The 21,286-nt window shown below is 45.5% G+C and overlaps 1 protein-coding gene across 5 annotated transcripts in view; it reads left to right on the forward strand.

The window, feature by feature from the left end:
• The window catches only part of LOC142109304 (histone-lysine N-methyltransferase SETDB1-like), a 95,775-nt gene that overhangs the window by 35,165 nt on the left and 39,324 nt on the right, over positions 1 to 21,286 (forward strand). For all 5 annotated transcript variants that reach the window (XR_012680329.1, XM_075193436.1, XM_075193434.1 and 2 more), the window contains one exon: positions 12,720 to 12,836. Coding sequence is in view for 4 of the 5 variants with exons in the window: in XM_075193436.1 (XP_075049537.1) it covers positions 12,720 to 12,836 (117 nt within the window). In the remaining variant the exon portion in view is untranslated. The remainder of the gene's footprint in view (positions 1 to 12,719; positions 12,837 to 21,286) is intronic.

Here is a 21,286-nt window from a genome sequence, read left to right on the forward strand (position 1 = left end):
ATAAACCACTTTGACACTACATCACCTTACCGCTGAGGAATTTCTTATCTTTCTATAGAATGTTGAATGATCAGAGATTCCTTCATTTAACACAAAAGTGAATCCACCATAGAGCAATGTAACATAGTGACTTAATGCTTCTTAGATAGTGTAGCTCTACCTCCATGTGTGAACAAACAGGAGATGCGTAACTTTGTCTTGGAGAGATTTTTTTTTATTTAACTCTTCTAATATTTAAAGAAGAATCATTTGTTCAATTCCACCATATTCACTGTAGCTTATACAATTGGATTGATTCTTGCAACATCTATTTTCAGACACAGCCTTAAGGAAAATTGTATGTTTTGTACATAGTTTCATGACTGAGGTCTACTTTAGAAGCAGGCATTATAACGATCTCATCATGATAGGTTAAAATAAAATGGTGGCAAGGTCATCATATAAGCAGTGAACACTTTTTGTTGATTTTACTACATGAACTTAAGCATTATTATTAAGGGAAAAGGGCACCATATAAAAAAAGAGATACATTCATTAAGACAGCGGTGCTGCAGAGCATTTAGATTGCACTATGTTTTTATGTTTGCAGCAGCAGGGAGAGCGTCAATGGTGCTTACATCCGCCCCTTCGCCGATCTCTATATTGGGCTTCCAGTAAAAGGGTCGTTTGGTCACTTATATCAGTGACCAAGGACCAGGGCAGCATCAGTGGGCCACACTGGTAGCCACGGAAGCAGCTCCAGTCTCCCCCGGCAGGGCTGAGATGAAGCTGCTGGCGGTCCCTGCCCACCCCTGTCTCAGCACAGCAGCAGGCGTGAGGAGGCAAACAGCATGGAATGACAGGTAGCAGGGACATACTGTCTGGTAAGTAGCTGTGTCAATCGCAGCTCCTACCAGTTACAGAATTACAGGACACCATTTTGACAGATTGGACAAGAGGAGAAGGTGCATCTTAAGGGAGGTGACAGCACCCCTCTTCCCAAGCTTTTCCCTCAGTGTAACGCCTGCCGTTTTCTCACTGCTCCCTCAGCCTCTGCGGTGCCTGTTCACATTACCTGGGGGGTGGGGACTTTTCTATTCTGCATGTGTGTGTCTGTATCTGTATTCATGCTGATTGAAAATTTTGCAAATTCTCATTGTCTTTGTAATCTATAGGTGTATAGATCGGTGGTAGTCAATATTTCAAAATAAATTACACCGACACTGACTATACCTACTTAAAAATAGCAAAAACAATGAGAGCAACATTAAAAAAATATAGATTTACCAACGAATAGACACAGAGGATTTCCGACCATGGAAAATGCCTGCACTTGGAATTGACGTCAGTTACAATAGCGACACTAACATTTCCTGTTTTAAAGCTGCAATGCCATGACCCGCCGCCTCAATAATAAAAACTAAGTGTTAGGGTTAACGTTACAGTTAGCATTAGGGATAGGATTAGGGTTAGGATTAGGGTTAGTGTTAATATTAGGGTAGGGCGCCCATTCCTGGCATAGTCGCTTTAAAAGAGGAAATGTTAGTGTTATTCAGGATCCTGTCAGATGCTTTTCTTCCTATACCCATATGGATGGGCCACCACAGTCTCCTCAGGTTTGCAGTGGACGAGGCCCTCTTCCAGTGCAGGGCTCTACCCTTTGGTCTGGCAACAGTGCCACGGGTGTTCACGAAGGTGATAGCGCATTTACATCAACATTAAATTAATATTAAAAAAATCAAAAAAGTCCTTGCTGAGTCCAGTGGTGCATCAGTCCAGTGCTCCGTCCTTTCTGAGTCCAGTGGTGCATCAGTCCAGTGCTCTGTCCTTGCTGAGTCCAGTGGTGCATCAGTCCAGTGCTGTGTCCTTGCTGAGTCCAGTGGTGCATCAGTCCAGTGCTCTGTCCTTGCTGAGTCCAGTGGTGCATCAGTCCAGTGCTCTGTCCTTGCTGAGTCCAGTGGTGCATCAGTCCAGTGCTCTGTCCTTGCTGAGTCCAGTGGTGCATCAGTCCAGTGCTCTGTCCTTGCTGAGTCCAGTGGTGCATCAGTCCAGTGCTCCGTCCTTGCTGAGTCCAGTGGTGCATCAGTCCAGTGCTCTGTCCTTGCTGAGTCCAGTGGTGCATCAGTCCAGTGCTCTGTCCTTGCTGAGTCCAGTGGTGCATCAGTCCAGTGCTCTGTCCTTGCTGAGTCCAGTGGTGCATCAGTCCAGTGCTCCCTCCTTGCTGAGTCCAGTGGTGCATCAGTCCAGTGCTCTGTCCTTGCTGAGTCCTGTGGTGCATCAGTCCAGTGCTCTGTCCTTGCTGAGTCCAGCGGTACATTTTGTCCTGTGCTTTGTTCTGCAAAGTGCATATTTCTTTCAAATGTATTAAAAATACTTCCATAAAAAGAAAAAAAAAGAAAAATTCTACCAAAATCCTTTTAAATTAATATAAAAAAAACCCCAAAAAAGTCCTTGCTGAGTCCAGTGGTGCATCAGTCCAGTGCTGTTTCCTTGCTGAGTCCAGTGGTGCATCAGTCCAGTGCTCCGTCCTTGCTGAGTCCAGTGGTGCATCAGTCCAGTGCTCTGTCCTTGCTGAGTCCAGTGGTGCATCAGTCCAGTGCTCTGTCCTTGCTGAGTCCAGTGGTGCATCAGTCCAGTGCTGTGTCCTTGCTGAGTCCAGTGGTGCATCAGTCCAGTGCTCCGTCCTTGCTGAGTCCAGTGGTGCATCAGTCCAGTGCTCTGTCCTTGCTGAGTCCAGTGGTGCATCAGTCCAGTGCTCTGTCCTTGCTGAGTCCAGTGGTGCATCAGTCCAGTGCTGTGTCCTTGCTGAGTCCAGTGGTGCATCAGTCCAGTGCTGTGTCCTTGCTGAGTCCAGTGGTGCATCAGTCCAGTGCTCTGTCCTTGCTGAGTCCAGTGGTGCATCAGTCCAGTGCTCTGTCCTTGCTGAGTCCAGCGGTGCTTTTGTCCTGTGCTTTGTTTTGCTAAGTGCATCTTTATTTTAAAAGTATTAAAAAATCTTCCAAAAAAATTATAATTCGACAAAAATCCTTTTAAAAAAATATAAAAAAATATTCTAAAAAGTCTAAAAAAAATTATTGCAGCCAATTAACATTAATACTGCAATCTATTAAAAATTGTCCACTGTTCTTGCAGTATTTAAAAAAATAGTACTGTAATACAACGTGTGCTGTATATAATGGAGTACCGAAATTTGGGGGATAAAGTAGGGAAAGACCAAGACCCACTTCCTCCTAATGCTGAAGCTGCTGCCACTAGTCATGACATAGACGATGAAATGCCATCAACGTCGTCTGCCAAAGCCGATGCCCAATCTCCTAGTAGAGGGCATGTAAAATCCAAAAAGCAAAAGTTCACTACAATTAGTAATTGTCTATCTCTGTCTTTAACATACTTGATGGGATCTCAATGATGAATGCTCTGTACCATGGTCGTTGAAAACAAGAGGTATTGACATGCTAGAACTACTGTAGTGTTTATAACTTATAAACACTACACTTGAAAGCTTGAGCCTTTAAATGAAAAAGTCACTCTTCATTGCACGACGATTTGCAACAGGGACAGTTATTTTGTTTCCAAAGTCAACAAATAAAACTTCGACCCTGTCTGTCTTTAACATACTTGATGGGATCTCAATGATGAATGGTCTGTACCATGGTTGGAGGAGGCATTGTGGCCCCGGTACCAAATTGGGTACGCAGTCCAGATAGAGGCGTATCAGATATTAAAAAACGTTGACTGTTGCTGCCAAATCCAAAATTAATCAAAATGACCTGTCATCGTCTAAAACAAGAGGTATTGACACGCTCGAACTACACCCTGTATATGCTGCAGAGGATGTAGGAGCAGGCAGCTGTGCAGTGGAATTGAGACCATTTGAAGGCGGAGGTATTGTGGCCCCGGTACCAAATTGGGTACTGGGCCCACTCCACTACGCAGTCCAGAAAGCTACCTCGGTGCAACGTTTTGGACTTAAAACAATATTGTGAGGTGTTCAGAATAGACTGGAAATTAGTGGAAATGATTGTTATTGAATGTTATTGAGGTTAATAATAGCGTAGGAGTGAAAAACAAACAAAAAACTAGATTTTAGCACTTTTTATGCTTTTTTAAAAATAAATCAGAACCCAAAACCCTAAATCAGAACCAAAACCTTTCGTCAGGTGTTTTGGCAAAACAAATCAGAACCCAAAACCTCAAGCTAATCAGAACCCAAAACCCAAAACACTAAAAGTGCCCGATGCACACCCTTAGATTCTACTATTTTCACGACTTTGCTTCTAAAGACGCAAGTTTTGACCGTAAAGTTTTAAGAGCATCTTAGTCTCAGTGTTCCCACCCATAAGGGCAGCTTTGGAATTTCCCCATGGTGAGCAGTATCCCAAAACTGTTTGTGTAAGGGAAAATGAGATTTTTGCACTTACCGTAAAATCTGTTTTTCTTACACAGTTGGGGGACACTGCGCTTCCATCCCTTTTTTTCTGACGGCTCTGTTGTATGTTCTGTTGAATATAGATTCGCCCTCTTTGAGGCTTTGAAAGTTAAATGACTGAGAAGTCCATTCAGGGGGGGGCATAGAGGGGAGCAGTCTAGACAAATCTTTTAGTACCTAACTCCACACAGCGCCCTCTATACCCCATAGTGAGCAGTGTCCCCCAACTGTGTTAAGAGAAACAGATTTTACGGTACAAAACTTTCACTATGTTAATAGGGACTGCCCAGAGAACATAATTAAAGTGATACATAATCGTTTATAAGTTTAGTCCATAATTTGGTGGTGGACAGGCTATGGTCCCTTCGTTTTGAAAGCAGTGACCTCCTACCATAATAAAGAAGTAGATGTATCAGGGTGTTCTAAGCTCTGGTAGGAGCTATATCATCCACTAGACCTGATTTCAATATTCTTCATATGTGAACAAAAAGGTCTGGAGACCAGGGTAAGCCCACATGTTGAAAAACACAATTTGGTGAGCATTACATAAATTACCAGTCTTTGTCTAGCATCAACATATTACACTGTGCTGCACAGAGATTGTTTAAGCATTTATAACTGTCCATGCCCCAGAGGAGATTACAATCTACCTTCTAGTATGTTTTTGGTTTGTGGGGAGGAAACCAGAGCACCTGGAGTAAACCCACACAAACACAGAGAGACTGCATAAGCTTCATACTATTAGTGTCCTAGTTGTAATAGAACCCATGGTCCCAGCGCTGTATGTCACGGTCTGCCTCCGTCTGCTTTGCATCATCTCCCTTTTGAATGCTGCTTGCATCCTGCAGTACCTGTTTGTTTTGCACTGTGCAGTATTTGTGTTCATTTTATGTGTTAGCAGCAGTACCTCTGATCACCAGAGATGCTGCAATCGTGCCTGCCTCTTGTGCTTTAGGAGTTAACCTTCCTGTTCACTAATTATTCCTTGCACCTGGATGTGTCCTTCTTATACTTGTCTCTCCCAGCATTCATTGCTGGTTATTGTTGTCCCATCCTGTTGTTCCTACCCTCTGCTGTGCTTGTGGTTTCATGCTGCCTGGATCTCTCCATATATCTGCTTACCTGCTATCTGGGAGCTCTCCATATTACCACTTTCCTACATCAGCCATCTACCCGATATTTATTCCTGCATTTTCCTGTATATTCAGTATTACAACATCAGATTGTTATTCCAGCAATAAACTTTGTGTATTTTCACCTCATTCCTGGCTCCTGAGCTGCACTTTGTATTTGAATCGTGACACTGTAAATCCACAATGCTAACCACTGTGCTGCCCTTCCTCCGAAGCTCTGAATCTGAGGAATTCCTAGCATTGAGTCTGTGAGGGGGGGCAGGGGCGGATTGGGAACTTAAAGTTGCCCTGGAAAAAATTCTTGAAGTGCCCTCATGTGGGCGGGTCCAAATCAACTGTGGGTGGGGCCAACACAAAAGTAGGCGGGATTTAAAACTACTAGACTTCGGTTGTAGTAACATTTAGGAAAACCTATATGTGATGACTTAAGACACAGTGGGTCATTTCTAAAGCAAAGCAGGGAAAGAGCTGCCAGTCCTGTGCTATAAAAATACATGAAATCTTTTACATTATCTGAGACTGATTTATGCCCCTGTGCTCAAACTTCTTTAGTTGCCTACTAACACATTCTTCCAAAATTCCCTTCATAGAAACATATCTGACTTTGTTTAATAAGTTTAACTATTACGAAACATGTTGGCAGAATCCTATTTCAGTCTGCCAGAGCAGCATATGAGCACTGCACCGCACTGTTGCATCTTTCCCTGACATCATGAGCTGTAACTACCAGACTAAAAATGTGTACTGTGTGTTTCAAAAAATGCATCAAAAATAATCCTTATAATAAATGGCTATCAAGTGCGATCACCAGAAAAGTAAAATGCTTCAAGCATCTGCAAGAAAACACTTCTTTGGTAACAATTATGTATGAGCCCTAAATGTGCCCTGTGATTGGTGGTGTTTTGATTTAATAACAGTGCAGGGAGGGTTGGCAGACAATGGCATAAGTGAAGGGGAGAGCTATTCCAAGGGTTTGCTGGTGATATAGTAAGTTTAAAGGAGGCAGGATTAATTATATTGTCAGTACAATGGGGGCTGGCCATATGTTCAGCAAAGTGATCTAAGAATGGGACCAATGCAAGGTAGAAGGAGGCAATGGAATCAAGGCGAGAACCACTAAAGTATCGCTAGAGCTGGAATAAGGCTCTGAGGGGCCCGGGGCACTTAAGACAGGGGGGGTTATTATATATGACAAATAAACAGGCAAAACTGTGTGCACTACTGTTAGGTACACGCAGCTCTGCCTTCACAAGTAGTACAGTGTGAAGCGGGGCATACCTCCCAACTGTCCTTTCAGTAGGACCAAATCCTAAGCGAGACGGTCACCGAAATTGTGGACTGTCCCACCAGATTCAGGACAGTTGGCAGACTGTCCTCCTCTCTCCTACCTGTTCTTGTCACTGTCACCACCTGTGGCTGTTGGATCATTTGCTGCTTGTCTGGATTCTGGAATGTTGGCGGCCCTACATGGAAAAAAAAAATGGGTACACGAATTTAGAAAACTCCAACCATCCCTGGCATTTAATCAATAGCACCCACATTTAATAATTAGGCCTGTTTCCCTCCCTCCAAACAGCCCCAGCAATAAATTAATAGCATTTACATTTAATATAACCATTTTCCAAAAACATCACGGCATTACATAATTAACATTCACATTTAAATAATAAATAGCTCTCCTTCCCAAACTCAGCCCTACATTCAACTAATAGCCCCAAACCATCCCAGCATTAAATTAAAGGTCCCTTCACTCCATATTAATTTAATAGGCCCAGTATTAAATGAAATTATCCCACCAATAAATTAAATTGCCCCACCATCACCCCACAAATATTAGCACCCATTAAATAATTAGACCCAACATAAACTCCGCCATTAAATTAATACCCTATCTCCCACCCATGAACTATTAAGACAGCCCCCTCCCTTCCCTCTAATCACACATATATTAAGACCCTCCCATTCCAACCTTTAGCAGCCCCCACTCCTATCCTAAACACCCTTTAGTAGCCCCCCTCCTATCCTACACACCCTTTAGTAGCCCCCCCCCTCCTATCCTACATACCCTGTAGCAGCCCTCACTCCTATCCTACACACCCTTTAGTAGCCCCAACACCTATCCTAAACACCCTTTAGTAGCCCCCCTCCTCTCCTACATACTCTTTAGTAGCCCACACACACACACACACACACACACTTTAGCAGAGTGACACACACACACTTTAGCAGTGATACACATACACACACACACACACACACACACTTTAGCAGAGAGACACACACTTTAGCAGTGACACACACACTTTAGCAGTGACATACACTTTAGCAGAGAGAGAGAGAGACACATACACACTTTATAGCAGAGACACACACACTTTAGCAGTAACACACACACACACACTTTAGCAGAGAGACACATACACACTTTATAGCAGAGACACACACACTTGAGCAGTGACACACACTTTAGCAGAGAGAGAGAGACACATACACATACACATACACATACACACACACACTTTATAGCAGAGACATACACTTTAGCAGACATACACTTACCTTGTTCCTTCTGCAGACTCCCCCCACTGCACACATGGGACGGCAGCTGTCATGTGACACGTTCCCTGTGACCTGTGTAGGAGACTGCAGCCACAGAGGGGGGGAGAGGGGAGAGACCATTCTCCGCGGCCACATTAAGGTAGGTGGCTGGTTCCGGAGGAGGGGCCAGCTACCTAGTACCACACTGCCTTTCCCCCTCCCCTGCTGTTCGGGGGGGGGGGGGGGGCGCTACACATAATTTTTTTTTTTAAAAAGACACTAGTCGGCCTCCTGAGGTCGTCGGCCTCCCAGGGTTTTTCCCGGTAGGTTACATTGCCAATCCGCCCCTGAGGGGGGGTGTAGTGAGTCTGAGGTGTACCATACCATACAGCCCCATGACCGGACATAACACTGTTAATCCTTAATTGGAAAGGTCAGACTCCCATCTAGTCCAACAACAAAGTGACCTATATGGAACAAAAAGATTGATCTATCAATTGAGGTAAGTAGATTTTCAACGTGCTCCAGACTCAAGTTAGAGCCATGTTATGGTTAGTTTAATTATGGGCAGCGGAAGTTAAGCATGAAAGACATGATGCAATTGGATGAAAGAAAAGAACATATGGTTTAGGTAACACATACTTCTTTTTCAACAAATTAGTGGTGATTAGAGACCATAATATGTAGAAAAAGACAACTGTTAGCCTTCCCCCAGAAAGGTGAAATAGGACACAACATTTTCTGATAGGGTAATTAATTTGTGTGCTGGTGTTCACGTTATCATGGCCCTATACATAGAAGAAGTAGGCCCTGTCACTACCCATTGGCCTTTTTCTAAATGACTAAGTGCTTTAACGAATCCAGAATCTTCAAAAGTGATTGTGGACTTCAGTTAAAGTTACCAGTGGGTCAAAACTAGTTGTGCTGCAATGACGTTGTTTTTTCGGACCACCTTGGAATGATGGCCTCGGCGTGCCATGTATTGCATTACTGGAACTGTTTTAAAGGGGTAGCTGCAGCTGCCTTGGAAACCATGTCAGGGGGTATCAATTGCCCCTTCCACCAACCCATTGCCAACGTGGGAGTCCCTTGTCCCTTTACAAATGGACACTTCAGCTGCTTAAGGTGAGGAGGAGATGGTTATCCCTGTGGACTCTACAACATTTGTAATTCAGACACGACCACAATGCATGTGCTTCTCAGGAGTTACAGAATGCTGTTTGGTCGGCCCTAAGATTGTAGCTACTAGGAAAGTTAGGTACAACAGCACAGTAGGAAAGAGTAACTTCCTTCTGCACAGGAGACCCATATGATCCGGCTTTCTCCACCGCAGTTCCTTTTCTTCAGAAAATAATCCTGGAAGCAAAAAAAAAGTAATTATCCCAAATCACCTCCTTGAAGGAGGCATTGCCATCCTAGAACAAACACAAAATCCCTAGACACAGGTAAGTCCTCCTGATTAGTGGCTGAGCTCTATGGGCTCAGAGAGAGGAGGCGTTTGCCTGCTTATCTATGTTGATGTCTGGTATCACTGTGTGCCCAACCCCAGGCTGCTCTGCATTATTTGCAGATGGTACAGTATATAGTTTCCAGTAATCCTGGTGAACTGTCTGTTCCTGTCCTGTATTCATTTCTAAAGACCAAGTTTACAAAACAATAACAAAAATTGTTTCTTCTTTTTCTCTCTTTTTGGTGCCCAAGAAGGACAGTTTATTCCACCCAGTGATTACTCTAAAATCTTAACAAGCAATTAAAAATTGAGTAGTTTTGGTCCGTTATAAGGGTCATATTTCGACCTGATCATCTGGAACGCTGGTAGCCCATTGGTTGCACGATCAAGAGGCTGGTGCCACCCAGGGCCGTAACTAGGGCTGTGCGACAGGGGCGACCGCCCAGTGCGCAACGCTGAAGGGGGGCGCAATTTAGGAATATTTTAGGTTAATTTGGTTAAAATTGAGGGCTAGGGGGGCGGCATTTGTCTTTCTCGCCCAGGGCACTAGAATTCTAAGTTACGGCTCTGGTGCCACCGAAGGCTTTGGTGTCTCCTTTTTTATTTGGTACCACAACTAGTGTAGCATTCTCAGCACATGATTCGCTTGCTCCAACAGTTAATCTCTCCCCTAGGAAATAATTGATACATAATGTAGCAGAATGCAGAATAACAAGTGTATCTGGTGGTGGGGAAAGTGTGTATGGCTACTGTAAGGCAGAAACATTATTTGTCACCCATAGCAATGTAGCCATCAGCAACTGGTATTTCTGTGCAGCTACTGGTGGTAAAGTACACTTTTTGAATGAGTAGAGACAATGGAAGATGGAGATATGAAAAATAAACTAGTCTTTGTAGAAATCGTAAATAAGTCATCTGCTTGCAACCATGACTGTCCTTCACAGTTTATATTAGCTGAGCCTTACCCCCATTCTAGTTCTGTAGAAGTCTTTCACTTTTGTACTGCATGGTCTCTCTTGTGTCAGCTCAGAGTAGATTTGCCAGGAACCATAAGTAATTGCATTATCCTCACTGCTGGGCATAAAACCACATGAATCACTTGTTCTCCATGTTGTCAGAGGTTGTGGCGGCAGATGCAGCCACCAAGTAGGCCACGGAGATCACCAGTGGAGGAACAGAGATGGCAACAGCATTGCCAGTTGAGCTCATTGGGTCCAGCTGCTGAACTGGCATTCCAGTATATCGTCAAACAACCCTGTCAATGATTTCATGCTTCTTCTTGGTTCTACTATGAAATGTCCCTTTGCCTTCACACATTTTTAATTATTTTATATTTGTGAGTTAGGGCTCATAACAGCCATGTCTAACTGCCATCCATATGCCATTGACACTCTGGTTATTGTCACATGAAGTAAATTTTGGTTAATTATGGTTCATGTCTCATAATGTTTTTGAGGAGTGAATAAAGAATATGTATTACCGTTTTCATGTTTGCTCAAGAGAGAAAAATCTTCATTTACCTGTAATCCTCACTGAGGAGATTGTGGTGGCTAAGAGCATGCCCCACAGTGTTCATATTTAAACCTAACAGGCATGTTCAACTTTAGGAGCCAGCAATTTTGTTGTCAATAAATTGCAAGCTTTGCACTTACTTACATTTTTTTGGGGGGATGGGTGCACAGTATTGGTTCCTCATGTGCCCTGTTGTTCACAGGACAGCGGCCCCTTGCCATTCATAATGCCCCATTCACATCTGTACCCAGTCATTCACACAGCCCCACCCTCCCCTGTGCCTTCCACCATCAGACTGCACCATCCCAGACCACCCCATTTTTGGAGGCCTTTCCATACATAATGTTATAACTCACTGTGCTAAAGTACTTGGAGCTCTCACATTTTTGGGGTGATTTGCAGTTTATGGTTTCTTAAAATGTAGTGATCACAAAGGCTTAGGGCTAGATTTACTAAGCTGCGGGTTTGAAAAAGTGGGGATGTTGCCTATAGCAAGTAGCAACCAATCAGATTCTAGCTTTCATTTATTTTTAGTACCTTCTACAAAATGAAAGCTAGAATCTGATTGGTTGCTATAGGCAACATCCCCACTTTTTCAAACCCGCAGCTTAGTAAATCTAGCCCTTAATGTCTTTCTTGTTTGAATGCTTCTTAAACCATGCTCCCTAACAGTTCTTAATTGAAAATATGTTATTATGTCAATTATTATAACATTAAGACAGTCCACTGCATTGCAGTTGAATTATTAAGACTACAGTGTACCAGTTTTGCTCTCTTCAAGATAGGAATCGCCTAGCATATCAAACATAAAAACCTTTAATGGCTGACTTACTAAGAGTAGTGTTATGGATCCATCTAATGATTTGACAGATCTCACACAGGTTATCCATGCTAGTTTGAAACTTCATATGGGTTATCTCTTCCCCTTTCCTCCCAGTCAGTAATACTGGCTAACCAATTGTGGCTTGTATCTTTAGTACCCTATCAAAATCACGACTTTGAATCTCTCTTCTTTGTATATTGCCAGGTATAGTACTAAGTATGGATCGTATTGAATCTCCATTACACATTATATTAATTTTGGGTAAGGAGATGTCAGATGGGGTGTTATTTCTTCATCACAGTGAGTAGGACAAGAGTAGGAAGTAAGCAACAGACGTTTTGTGGTGGCAGAGCCAAAGGAGTTGTCGATAGGGATGGTGAGATCACTAAGTGAGAGGGGGTAGGAGGTAGGTCTTTGGATCGGAGAAATGTGAGTTAAGCAGTCAATGAATCCTGACTTTGGGTCATTACACATCAACTGATACAATTTTCAATTCATCATTAAAATGGTGTAGATGTAGACCGAAGAATAGAATGATGAGTTCTGGTATCATAGAGAACATAGCCTCACAGAGGGAGATGAGAACAGAATATGGTGTCCAATATTGTAGAGTGTCCTGGGGGTCCAGATGGCCAATCTACATTCCCTTGACCAGAGAGAGGGTGAGTGGTGTTTTACCTATCCTGGATTGTACATTTCTCTTTTAGAGATGTGTGTCTCCTGAGCGTTTCTGCAAAAATGTTTTAAAAGACCACGAAACCTAAAATACAAATTGCGTTACATAAAAGAGTTACTAATAACATTCACAAATATGTATATGTAATATCCAAATATGATGATTGTTTTGTTTTTAAGGTCCAAATGTGCTTGTCACCAATTGACGATTGATGCCACTCGCTGCACACCTGGAGCACAAGTTAACACAGCAGCAGGTTACACACACAAGCGGCTGGAGGAATGTCTTCCCACTGGGTAAGGATACACTAGGATTCTGACTGCTCCTGTCAGTCCGTGTGGCTACTCCCTTTATATGTCTCTCTCCAACCGTGGTTTCATAAAGATTGCTTATGTTTGTTGACATTTATCCATTATGCATGGAAAATCAGTTTTCAGCGATTATCTGTAAAACTGTCAGTGCTGACTGAAATGAAATTGAGTGACACAATCTGTTGTTGCCAATAACAGGATTTTTGTAATTATGTTAAATCTCTTTCTCTGAATCCAGCTGGGTGACATTGCTACAATGTGGTTGTCATACAACCACATTGTAGCAATGTCACCCAGCTGAGGGTGCATGGAGTTGACACTTTGCCAACTAACTAAGCTTACTCCTCCCCTTTGCAATCCCTGCTAGCCTTAGTGTAATACTAAAGCCCAAGGAAGGGAAATAAACAGCAAGACCAAACAGCAGACGAGCAGAAGGGAGGGAACGCAGTGTCGTCGTCTTGCCCCCCCGATGGATTCACAGAAAGAGATTTAACGTAAGTACAAAAATCCTCTTTTTTCATTCATCTTATCTGGGGGACACTGCTAGCATGGGGACATTCTAAAGCAGCCACTCTAAGGGAGGGACCACTCTGATAGCCCGGCATGCACAACACTCCGTCCAAAACTGGCGTCCAAGGAAGCAAACACATTGAATTGGTAAAATCTGGTGTAGGTGTGGACAGAGGACCAGGTAGCCACCCGGCAAAGCTGATGTGCGGACACCGCATAACGTGTGGTACAGGAAGCCCCCACTGAATGGGTGGAGTGGGCCATGAGCCTATCTTGCACAGACTAGTTTGAGCTCACATAAGCCTGCCTAATCTTAGATTTGATCCAATAAGCTATAGCCTGCTTGGTGGCCGGCCAGCCCCTTTTATGAGAATCGTACAACACAAAGAGAGAATCAGTCTTTCGACAAGACGAAGTTCTAGCTGCATAAATGCGCAAGGCCCTGACCACATCCAGGGAAGCCAAAGGGGAAAGCATCAATGAAGACTCCCCTTCCCAAAAACAAGGGACCACAATATCCAGATTAATGTGGAACCCCAAGACCACTTTCGGTAGAAATGAAGGAACAGTATTAAGGACTGCTCTATCCTCGTGAAACACCAGTTTTGGAGCCCTACAATGCCATACCCCAAGCTCTGACACCTGGCATTCCAACACTGTGGCCAATAGAAATTCTGCCTTCTATGTCATTAGACGTAGTTCTGTAGAACCAAGAGGTTCAAAGAGAGAACCTTATAGAACAGGGGTTGGCAACCCCCAGCACGCTGTTTTCACTAGCAGGCCGACCCCCAGGTCACATCCAGACATCAGGGGGAGATGCTGTTTTCCTGAGCCCTGAGCTTCCGCTGCTGGGCTCTCTGGGGGAACAGGCTCTTTCCGTTGGACTGTAGCGCATGCTGTCATTTATACATGTACAGCAGCGCAACATATATCGTCCCGCTGTGCCTGCTTCCTACCTCTTTTTCCCCTCTTTTCCTCCCTTCAGACTCATTATTGGTGAGTGCCTCTCTCGCAGTGCACTGTAAAAGAGGTGCCTGATCCTAGTAAGTTAAATCTTCCGTCTGCATTGCAACCCTGCCTTTTCCTGTTTCTATTTTCCCTCCAATATATGTCTCTGGCACCCATGTGTGCTCTGCCCCCACTGCCCCATGTGTGCCTCTGTCCCCCTGCCCCATGTGGCATTCTGCCCCCCCTCCTCATGTGTGCCTCTGTCTCCTTTGCTCATGTGTGCCTCTGCCCCCCTGCTCCATGTGTGGCTCTGCCCCCCTGCCCCATGTGGGCCTCTGCCCCCCCTGCCCCATGTGTGCCTCTGCCCCCCCTACCCCATGTACACCCCTGCCCCATGTGTGCCTCTGCCCCCTCCTCATGTGTTCCTCTGTCCCCTTTGCCCATGTGTGCCTCTGCCGCCCTGCCCCATGTGTGCCTCTGCCGCCCTGCCCCATGTGTGCCTCTGCCCCACCTGCCCCATGTGTGCCTCTGCCACCCCACCTCATGTGTGCCTCTGTCCCCTTTGCCCATGTGTGCTTTTAAGTCAGAGGGTTTCCTCTGGGTATAATACTGCTATTGTTGGAGGTAACCCCTACAGGATGCAAGAATGTTTTTGCACAGGGGAGCGTATTTAGCACAAAATACCTGTACCTTTTTTTTTGCCATCTCTGGATGGCGATGAAATACTTTTTTTTTTGTAAATGCTCTATCCCGGCGGTTCCCAAAGTGTGCGCCGCGGCTCCCCGCGCTGTCACTGGGGTGCCGCGAGCCAGCCATAGAAAAAACCAAAGAGCACATAAAGTTACCAATCAGCGCGGCGCCGGGACCCAGCAGACTCCTCTCTCCCGCAGCTGTCACTGAATATCGACGTCAGTGTCAGTGACGTCAGTGACAGCTGCGGGAGAGAGGAGTCTGCTGGGTCCCGGCGCTGCGCTGATTGGTAAGTTTATGTGCTCTTTGGTTTTTTCTATGGCTGGCTCGCGGCAGAGGAGTGAGAGGGAGTGCGACAGCGGGCAGACAGAGGGGCAGGAGTGTGACAGTGGCCAGACAGAGTGGCAGGAGTGCGACAGCAGGCAGACAGAGGGGCAGGAGTGTGACAGCGGGCAGACATAGGGGCAGGAGTGCGACAGCGGGCAGACAGAGGGGCAGGAGTGTGACAGCGGGCAGACAGCGGAGCAGACAGAGGGGCAGGAGTGTGACAGCGGGCAGACAGAGGGGCAGGAGTGTGACGGCGGGCAGACAGCGGGGCAGACAGAGGGGCAGGACTGTGACAGCAGAGCAGACAGAGGGGCAGGAGTGTAACAGCGGGCAGACAGAGGGGCAGGAGTGTGACAGCGGGCAGACAGTGGGGCAGGAGTGTGACAGCGGGCAGACAGAGGGGCAGGAGTGTGACAGCGGGCAGACAGAGGGGCAGGAGTGTGACAGTGGGCAGACAGAGGGGCAGGAGTGTGACAGCGGGCAGACAGAGGGGCAGGAGTGTGCAGTGGGCAGACAGAGGGGCAGGAGTGTGACAGCGGGCACACAGAGGGGCAGGAGTGTGACAGCAGGCAGACAGCGGGGCAGGAGTGTGACAGCGGGCAGACAGAGGGGCAGGAGTGTGACAGCTGGGCAGAGGAGTGTGACAGCGGGGCAGAGGAGGGTGACAGCGGGGCAGAGGAGGGTGACATCATGAGAGGGGCAGTGGAGGGGGACACAGCATGACAGGGGCAGTGGAGGGGGACACAGCGTGACAGGGGCAGTGGAGGGGGATACAGCGTGAGAGGGGCAGTGGAGGGGGATACAGCGTGAGAGGGGCAGTGGAGGGGGACACAACGTGAGAGGGGCAGTGGAGGGGGACACAGCGTGAGAGGGGCAGTGGAGGGGGACACAGTGTGACAGAGGGCAGAGGACGGGGACAGCGTGACAGAGGGCAGAGGACAGGGACAGCGTGACAGAGGGCAGAAGGGGGGACAGCGTGACAGAGGGCAGAGGGGGGGACAGCGTGACAGAGGGCAGAGGGGGGGACAGCGTGACAGAGGGCAGAGGGGGGGACTGCGTGACAGTGCAGAGGAGGGGGACAGCGTGACAGTGCAGAGGAGGGGGGGACATTGTGAGAGAGGGCAGAGGAGTGGGGACAGCATGACAGAAAGCAGAGGAGGGGGGACAGTGTGACAGAGGGCAGAGGGGGCAGTGTGAGAGAGGGCAGTGTGTCTGGATGCAGAGGGGCAGTGTGTCTGGATGCAGAGGGGGCAGTGTGTCTGGATGCAGAGGGGGCAGAGTGCCTGAGGGCAGAGTGTCTGGATTCAGAGGGGGCATTTTTGCATACAACTAAATAAGTATTTCTGTCCTGACCTAAATACTTATTACATTTTTTTGACCCAACTACTTCTAAAACAGGACTGCTCAATAATTAGTTTGGAGGGGTGCCTTGGAAAAATTTGGAGACTCTAAGGGTGCCGCGAACTGCAAAAGTTTTGGAACCACTGCTCTATCCTTTGAATAATCTAATAAATAAATAAGTAAATGTGTGTGTATGTACATGTGTGTGTGTGTGTATGTGTATATATATATATATATATATATATATATATATATATGGTATAACTGGGCTTGGCAAGGTTTTAGCCGGCACACTGACAGAAAAAGGTTGCCAACACCTGTTGTAGAAGATCAAGCACTAGTTTAAGGTCTTAGGGAGCCAAAGGTGGGACATAAGGAGGTTGAAGATGTAACACCATTTGAAGAAAAGTTCACCCCGTTGCCAGACGATGTTGGAAGAAAATTAACAGAGCTGAAAGCTGCACCTTCAGGGAGCTAAGTCGAAGTCCAGCCTCCAAATCATCCTGCAGAAGTACAAGAAACCAAGACATCTTGACGAATACTGGGTTGCAATCACGACGCTCACACCACTTGATATAAGCCCGCCACACTATGTGATATAGACGAACCGAAACCGGTTTCCGGGCCCGCATTAAAGTATCGACTATTCTGGAGGAAAATCCCTTGGACTGCCAGAAGTTGGCTTCAACAGCCATTCCATTATAACCAGCCAAGGTAAGTCCTGATGAAGAAACGCCCCTTGTTTGAGAAGGTACGCTCGGAGAGGAAGAGCCCATCCTGGACTCTCCAATATGAGAAGAATGTTGGCGTACCAAACCTGCTTGGGACAGTTTGGCGCTATTGGAATCACAGTACAACCTCCCATGTATGAGTGCCTGAGAATGCACAGGATCATCGGAATCGGTGGAAAAAGGTGCCCCAACCGAAATTCCCATCTCATTGTCATGACGTCTACCGCAATCATCAAGGGAACCTTGCGGTTGTGTCGTGTTTCCATTAGGTCTAGATCTGAGAGTCTCTATCTCTGGACTAGATCTTTAAAAACTTGATGAAGTAGTGACCACTCTTCTGGAAGGATAGTATGCCTGCTGTAATAATCCGCCTCCCAGTTTTCTACTCCTGGGATGAATACTGTTGAAATCGCTGGAATGAATGTTTCTGCTTACGACAAAATCTGAGTCGGCACTTACCTGGCGCGGACACTTTTTGTTCCATCCTGGTGGTGTATATACGTCACACCCCTGGCATTGTCTGATTGTACCCCCAGAAGAGCCATGAACATGGCCTTCAGCTCCAGTAAATTGATTAGCCGGAAGGCTTCCCTGCTGGACCAAAGACCCTGCAGCCGCAGCTGGATTATCACTGCCCCCCAGCCCTAAAGACTGGCATCTGTGATGACCAGGGTCCATGACCATGGGACAAATGACCAACCTATCGTAAAGTTGCTCTGATCCAGCCTCTAACATAGGGAGATTCGAGTTTCTGAGGAAAGCTGAATCTGTTGCTTGTCGAGATGGAAAGGGTATCCTGACCAGTGTCTGAGGGGATCCCACTGGAAAGTTCTGGAATGAAATCATCCGTAGAGAAGCGTTTCAAAAGTCAACACCATGTGTCCCAGAAGCTTCATGCCTAGGAGTGTGTGAGTGAGAATTCTCTTGAACGAGGTTCGTAGTGAACGGGCCTTGGTCTTCAGAAGGAAAATCCTCTGTTGGCTAGTGTCCATGAGGAATCCTAACAAAACAAAGGAGAGACTAATGAACCTCCCAAATGGGAAAATGGAGGTATGCATCCCTGATATGCCAGAAACTCCTGAGGTTCCAATCCAATCACAGAGCGAACCGATTCCATCCGGAACCTGTCCACTCGAAGATGTTGGTTGAGGCCCTTGAGATTCAGGATAGGTCTTGGGGAATCCCATGCTTTTCTGTGCCTCTGGGACCTCGCATAAAACTCAGAAAGAAGTGAAGCGACTGAGTAAAGCATCGTCGTTCTTTTCACCAGATCCTGCTACAAAGAGGTGACAAAGAACCAATGAGGAGCCGGTCTTACCAGCTCTATGATGCATCCTCTCAACATGATCCGCAAGATCCAATTGTCTTGAGAGGACGCCGCCCTCTGCTCCTGAAATAATTGCAGGTGACCCCCTACCCCCTCCGCGGAGAGGGAGTGTCCCGTCATGCTGTCGGTTTATCCGGGGTTTTGGAAACCAAACGTCTCTTGGAATAGGCAGAGGTTCTACTGGATGGAAGACGTCTGCGCCTATTCAAGGGCTGACCCTTGGAAGATGAGTTCCCCTGAAAGGACTGACGAAAAGACCCAAACCTGGGAGTCCTAGGTCTGGGAACATTAACTCTTAAAGCTGTTAAAAGGAGGGAAGGTGCACTTACCTCCGGTAGACTGACATATCATGTTGTCCAATTCTGGACCAAAAAGGACCGAGCCAGAAAAGGGTAAAGCCTCTAGGGTCTTTTTGAATTCTACAGCTGCATCCAGAGGGTCATCCTCACAGCCAACGCTGATGTGGACAATGAAGATGAAATAGAGGCTGCATTCTGAACTGCCTCATATAGGTAACCTGAAACTTTCTTCAAGTACAGAGCTAGGGGAAGTAATTTGCTGTCCTGCAATCCTGCTGCCAGATGGTCAGCCCAGGTTTCCATGGCTCCTGCGACCCATACAGATGAAAACATGTGTGTGAATGAAGTACCAGCTGCAAGGAGAATAGCTTTCAGAAACCCCTCTGTCTTTTAGTCCATGGGATCCTGAAGAGCCGCCGAACCAGGTACCGGCAACATGGTATGGCAAGCCAAACAAGCCACAGTTGTGTCCACACTGGGTACTTGCTCCCAGCATACGACTTCTTGTCCCGAAAATTTCATATGCAGTTGTTTCCAAGCAGATTCAACTATGTCTGTTAGTACCGACAACAATGGAAAACATACAGCTTTGAGTTTCTTAGGTTTGAATAGACATTGTTCTGAGTAACCCTGATCCTCTAGTTCTACGTCCAGGGCTTGACGGACTGCCAGTACCAAGTCCTGAACACCCTGATTCTTGGCATTGTCATCCCATTCTGCCACTGAGGTAGAGTCAGAGTCCTCCATTAGTTCTCCATCCTCTTCTAAAGACTTATCTGAGTCTGAGATAGAAAGAAGAGGGTCTAACCATCAGTGATGCTTGGCTCTGGGGGCTAGGTGTCTAGGGATGTTAGAGACCGATTTAACCAGTCTAGACATTTTTACAAGGAGGAGGACCATGCCGGTTATTCCTGGATAACCTGGGAAGAGGGAGAGAGGATCTGTGTTATAGAGTCCCACCCGCATCTGAAGCTAGTGTCACAACTACCTCAGAAGAGGCTGTTGATATGGAACCTGCCATAGATGACACAGAAGTGACTTGGCTCTCTGCTTGGTGGTTAAATAGCTGTGTAAGCATAGTTACTGATTGTGCTAGTGAGGATATTCACACCGGTTCTTCCATTGTCCATGAAGTACTGCCCTGTACCTGCTCGACCTGAGCACCCGCTTCACACGGTGCTCCGACAGCCCACTGGTCCTTTTGTCCCACAGGTAATTTGGCTAAACATTTATACAATTTCACCTGTGCACCTTTCCCTTTGAGTACTAGAGATAGAGATGACCGCACTAAGTGAGTTATTAAAAACAAACAAGTAGTACTTAACCCCTATGTCATTAATAATATATTTCCAGAATTAATTGCTTATCATGTCTGGAGGGTGCTCCCTTATACCAGTATATATGAATAAGAGGCAAGGAAAAGAGGGTATATGTAGAGGCACTCCGGGGTATAAGATTAAAATAGTATTTTATTAGTATACATTAAAAATATTGATTCATACAACTAGCGAAATATAAATAAAAAATGTGCAAAGTGAAAATAAAAAGATAACTTGTTTACCAATAGTGTTAGTATAATGGTATAGTGTTAGTAATATTACCATATCACCAATATCACCATTATACTAACACTATTGGTAAACAAGTTATCTAACAGTTACATAAAATCAGCAGAATAATATCTTATTTAGAATACTATCTTAAGACTAATTATTCAATATAAAGAAATAACGTGAGAACACAGCGATTTGCAGCTAGATCTGCATTTTATTTTCACTTTGCACATTTTTTATTTATATTTCGCTAATTGTATGAATCAATATTTTTAATGTATACTAATAAAATACTATTTTAATCTTATACCCCGGAGTGCCTCTACATATACCCTCTTTTCCTTGCACCTTTCCCTTTGTCAGACATAGTAGACTTGTGCTGACAAGGTAATACAGTGAAATAAGGAGGAAACAGGCAATCACACCACAGAACAACCTTGACAGTATATAGTACTTGTTTTGACTCTGGCATAATGCCCCAAAACAGTAACATACAGTGTCTCAGCTATAATATGTGTTATAGAATGTAACCCAGAGCATTAACAAAATATGAACATATACTTAGTGTGCATATAGAATCTTATAAGCTATATTCTATGTGAAGAAACACCTTACACAGACTATTTCATATCTGCAGTATGGATCTAGTCTGAGAATAATGTCAAACGTTCCCACATTGGGTGCGTAGCTTTATAAAGCTTCAATATGC

The sequence above is a fragment of the Mixophyes fleayi genome, chromosome 12, assembly GCF_038048845.1.
Source record: "Mixophyes fleayi isolate aMixFle1 chromosome 12, aMixFle1.hap1, whole genome shotgun sequence".
Classification (NCBI taxonomy): Eukaryota; Metazoa; Chordata; class Amphibia; order Anura; family Limnodynastidae; genus Mixophyes; species Mixophyes fleayi.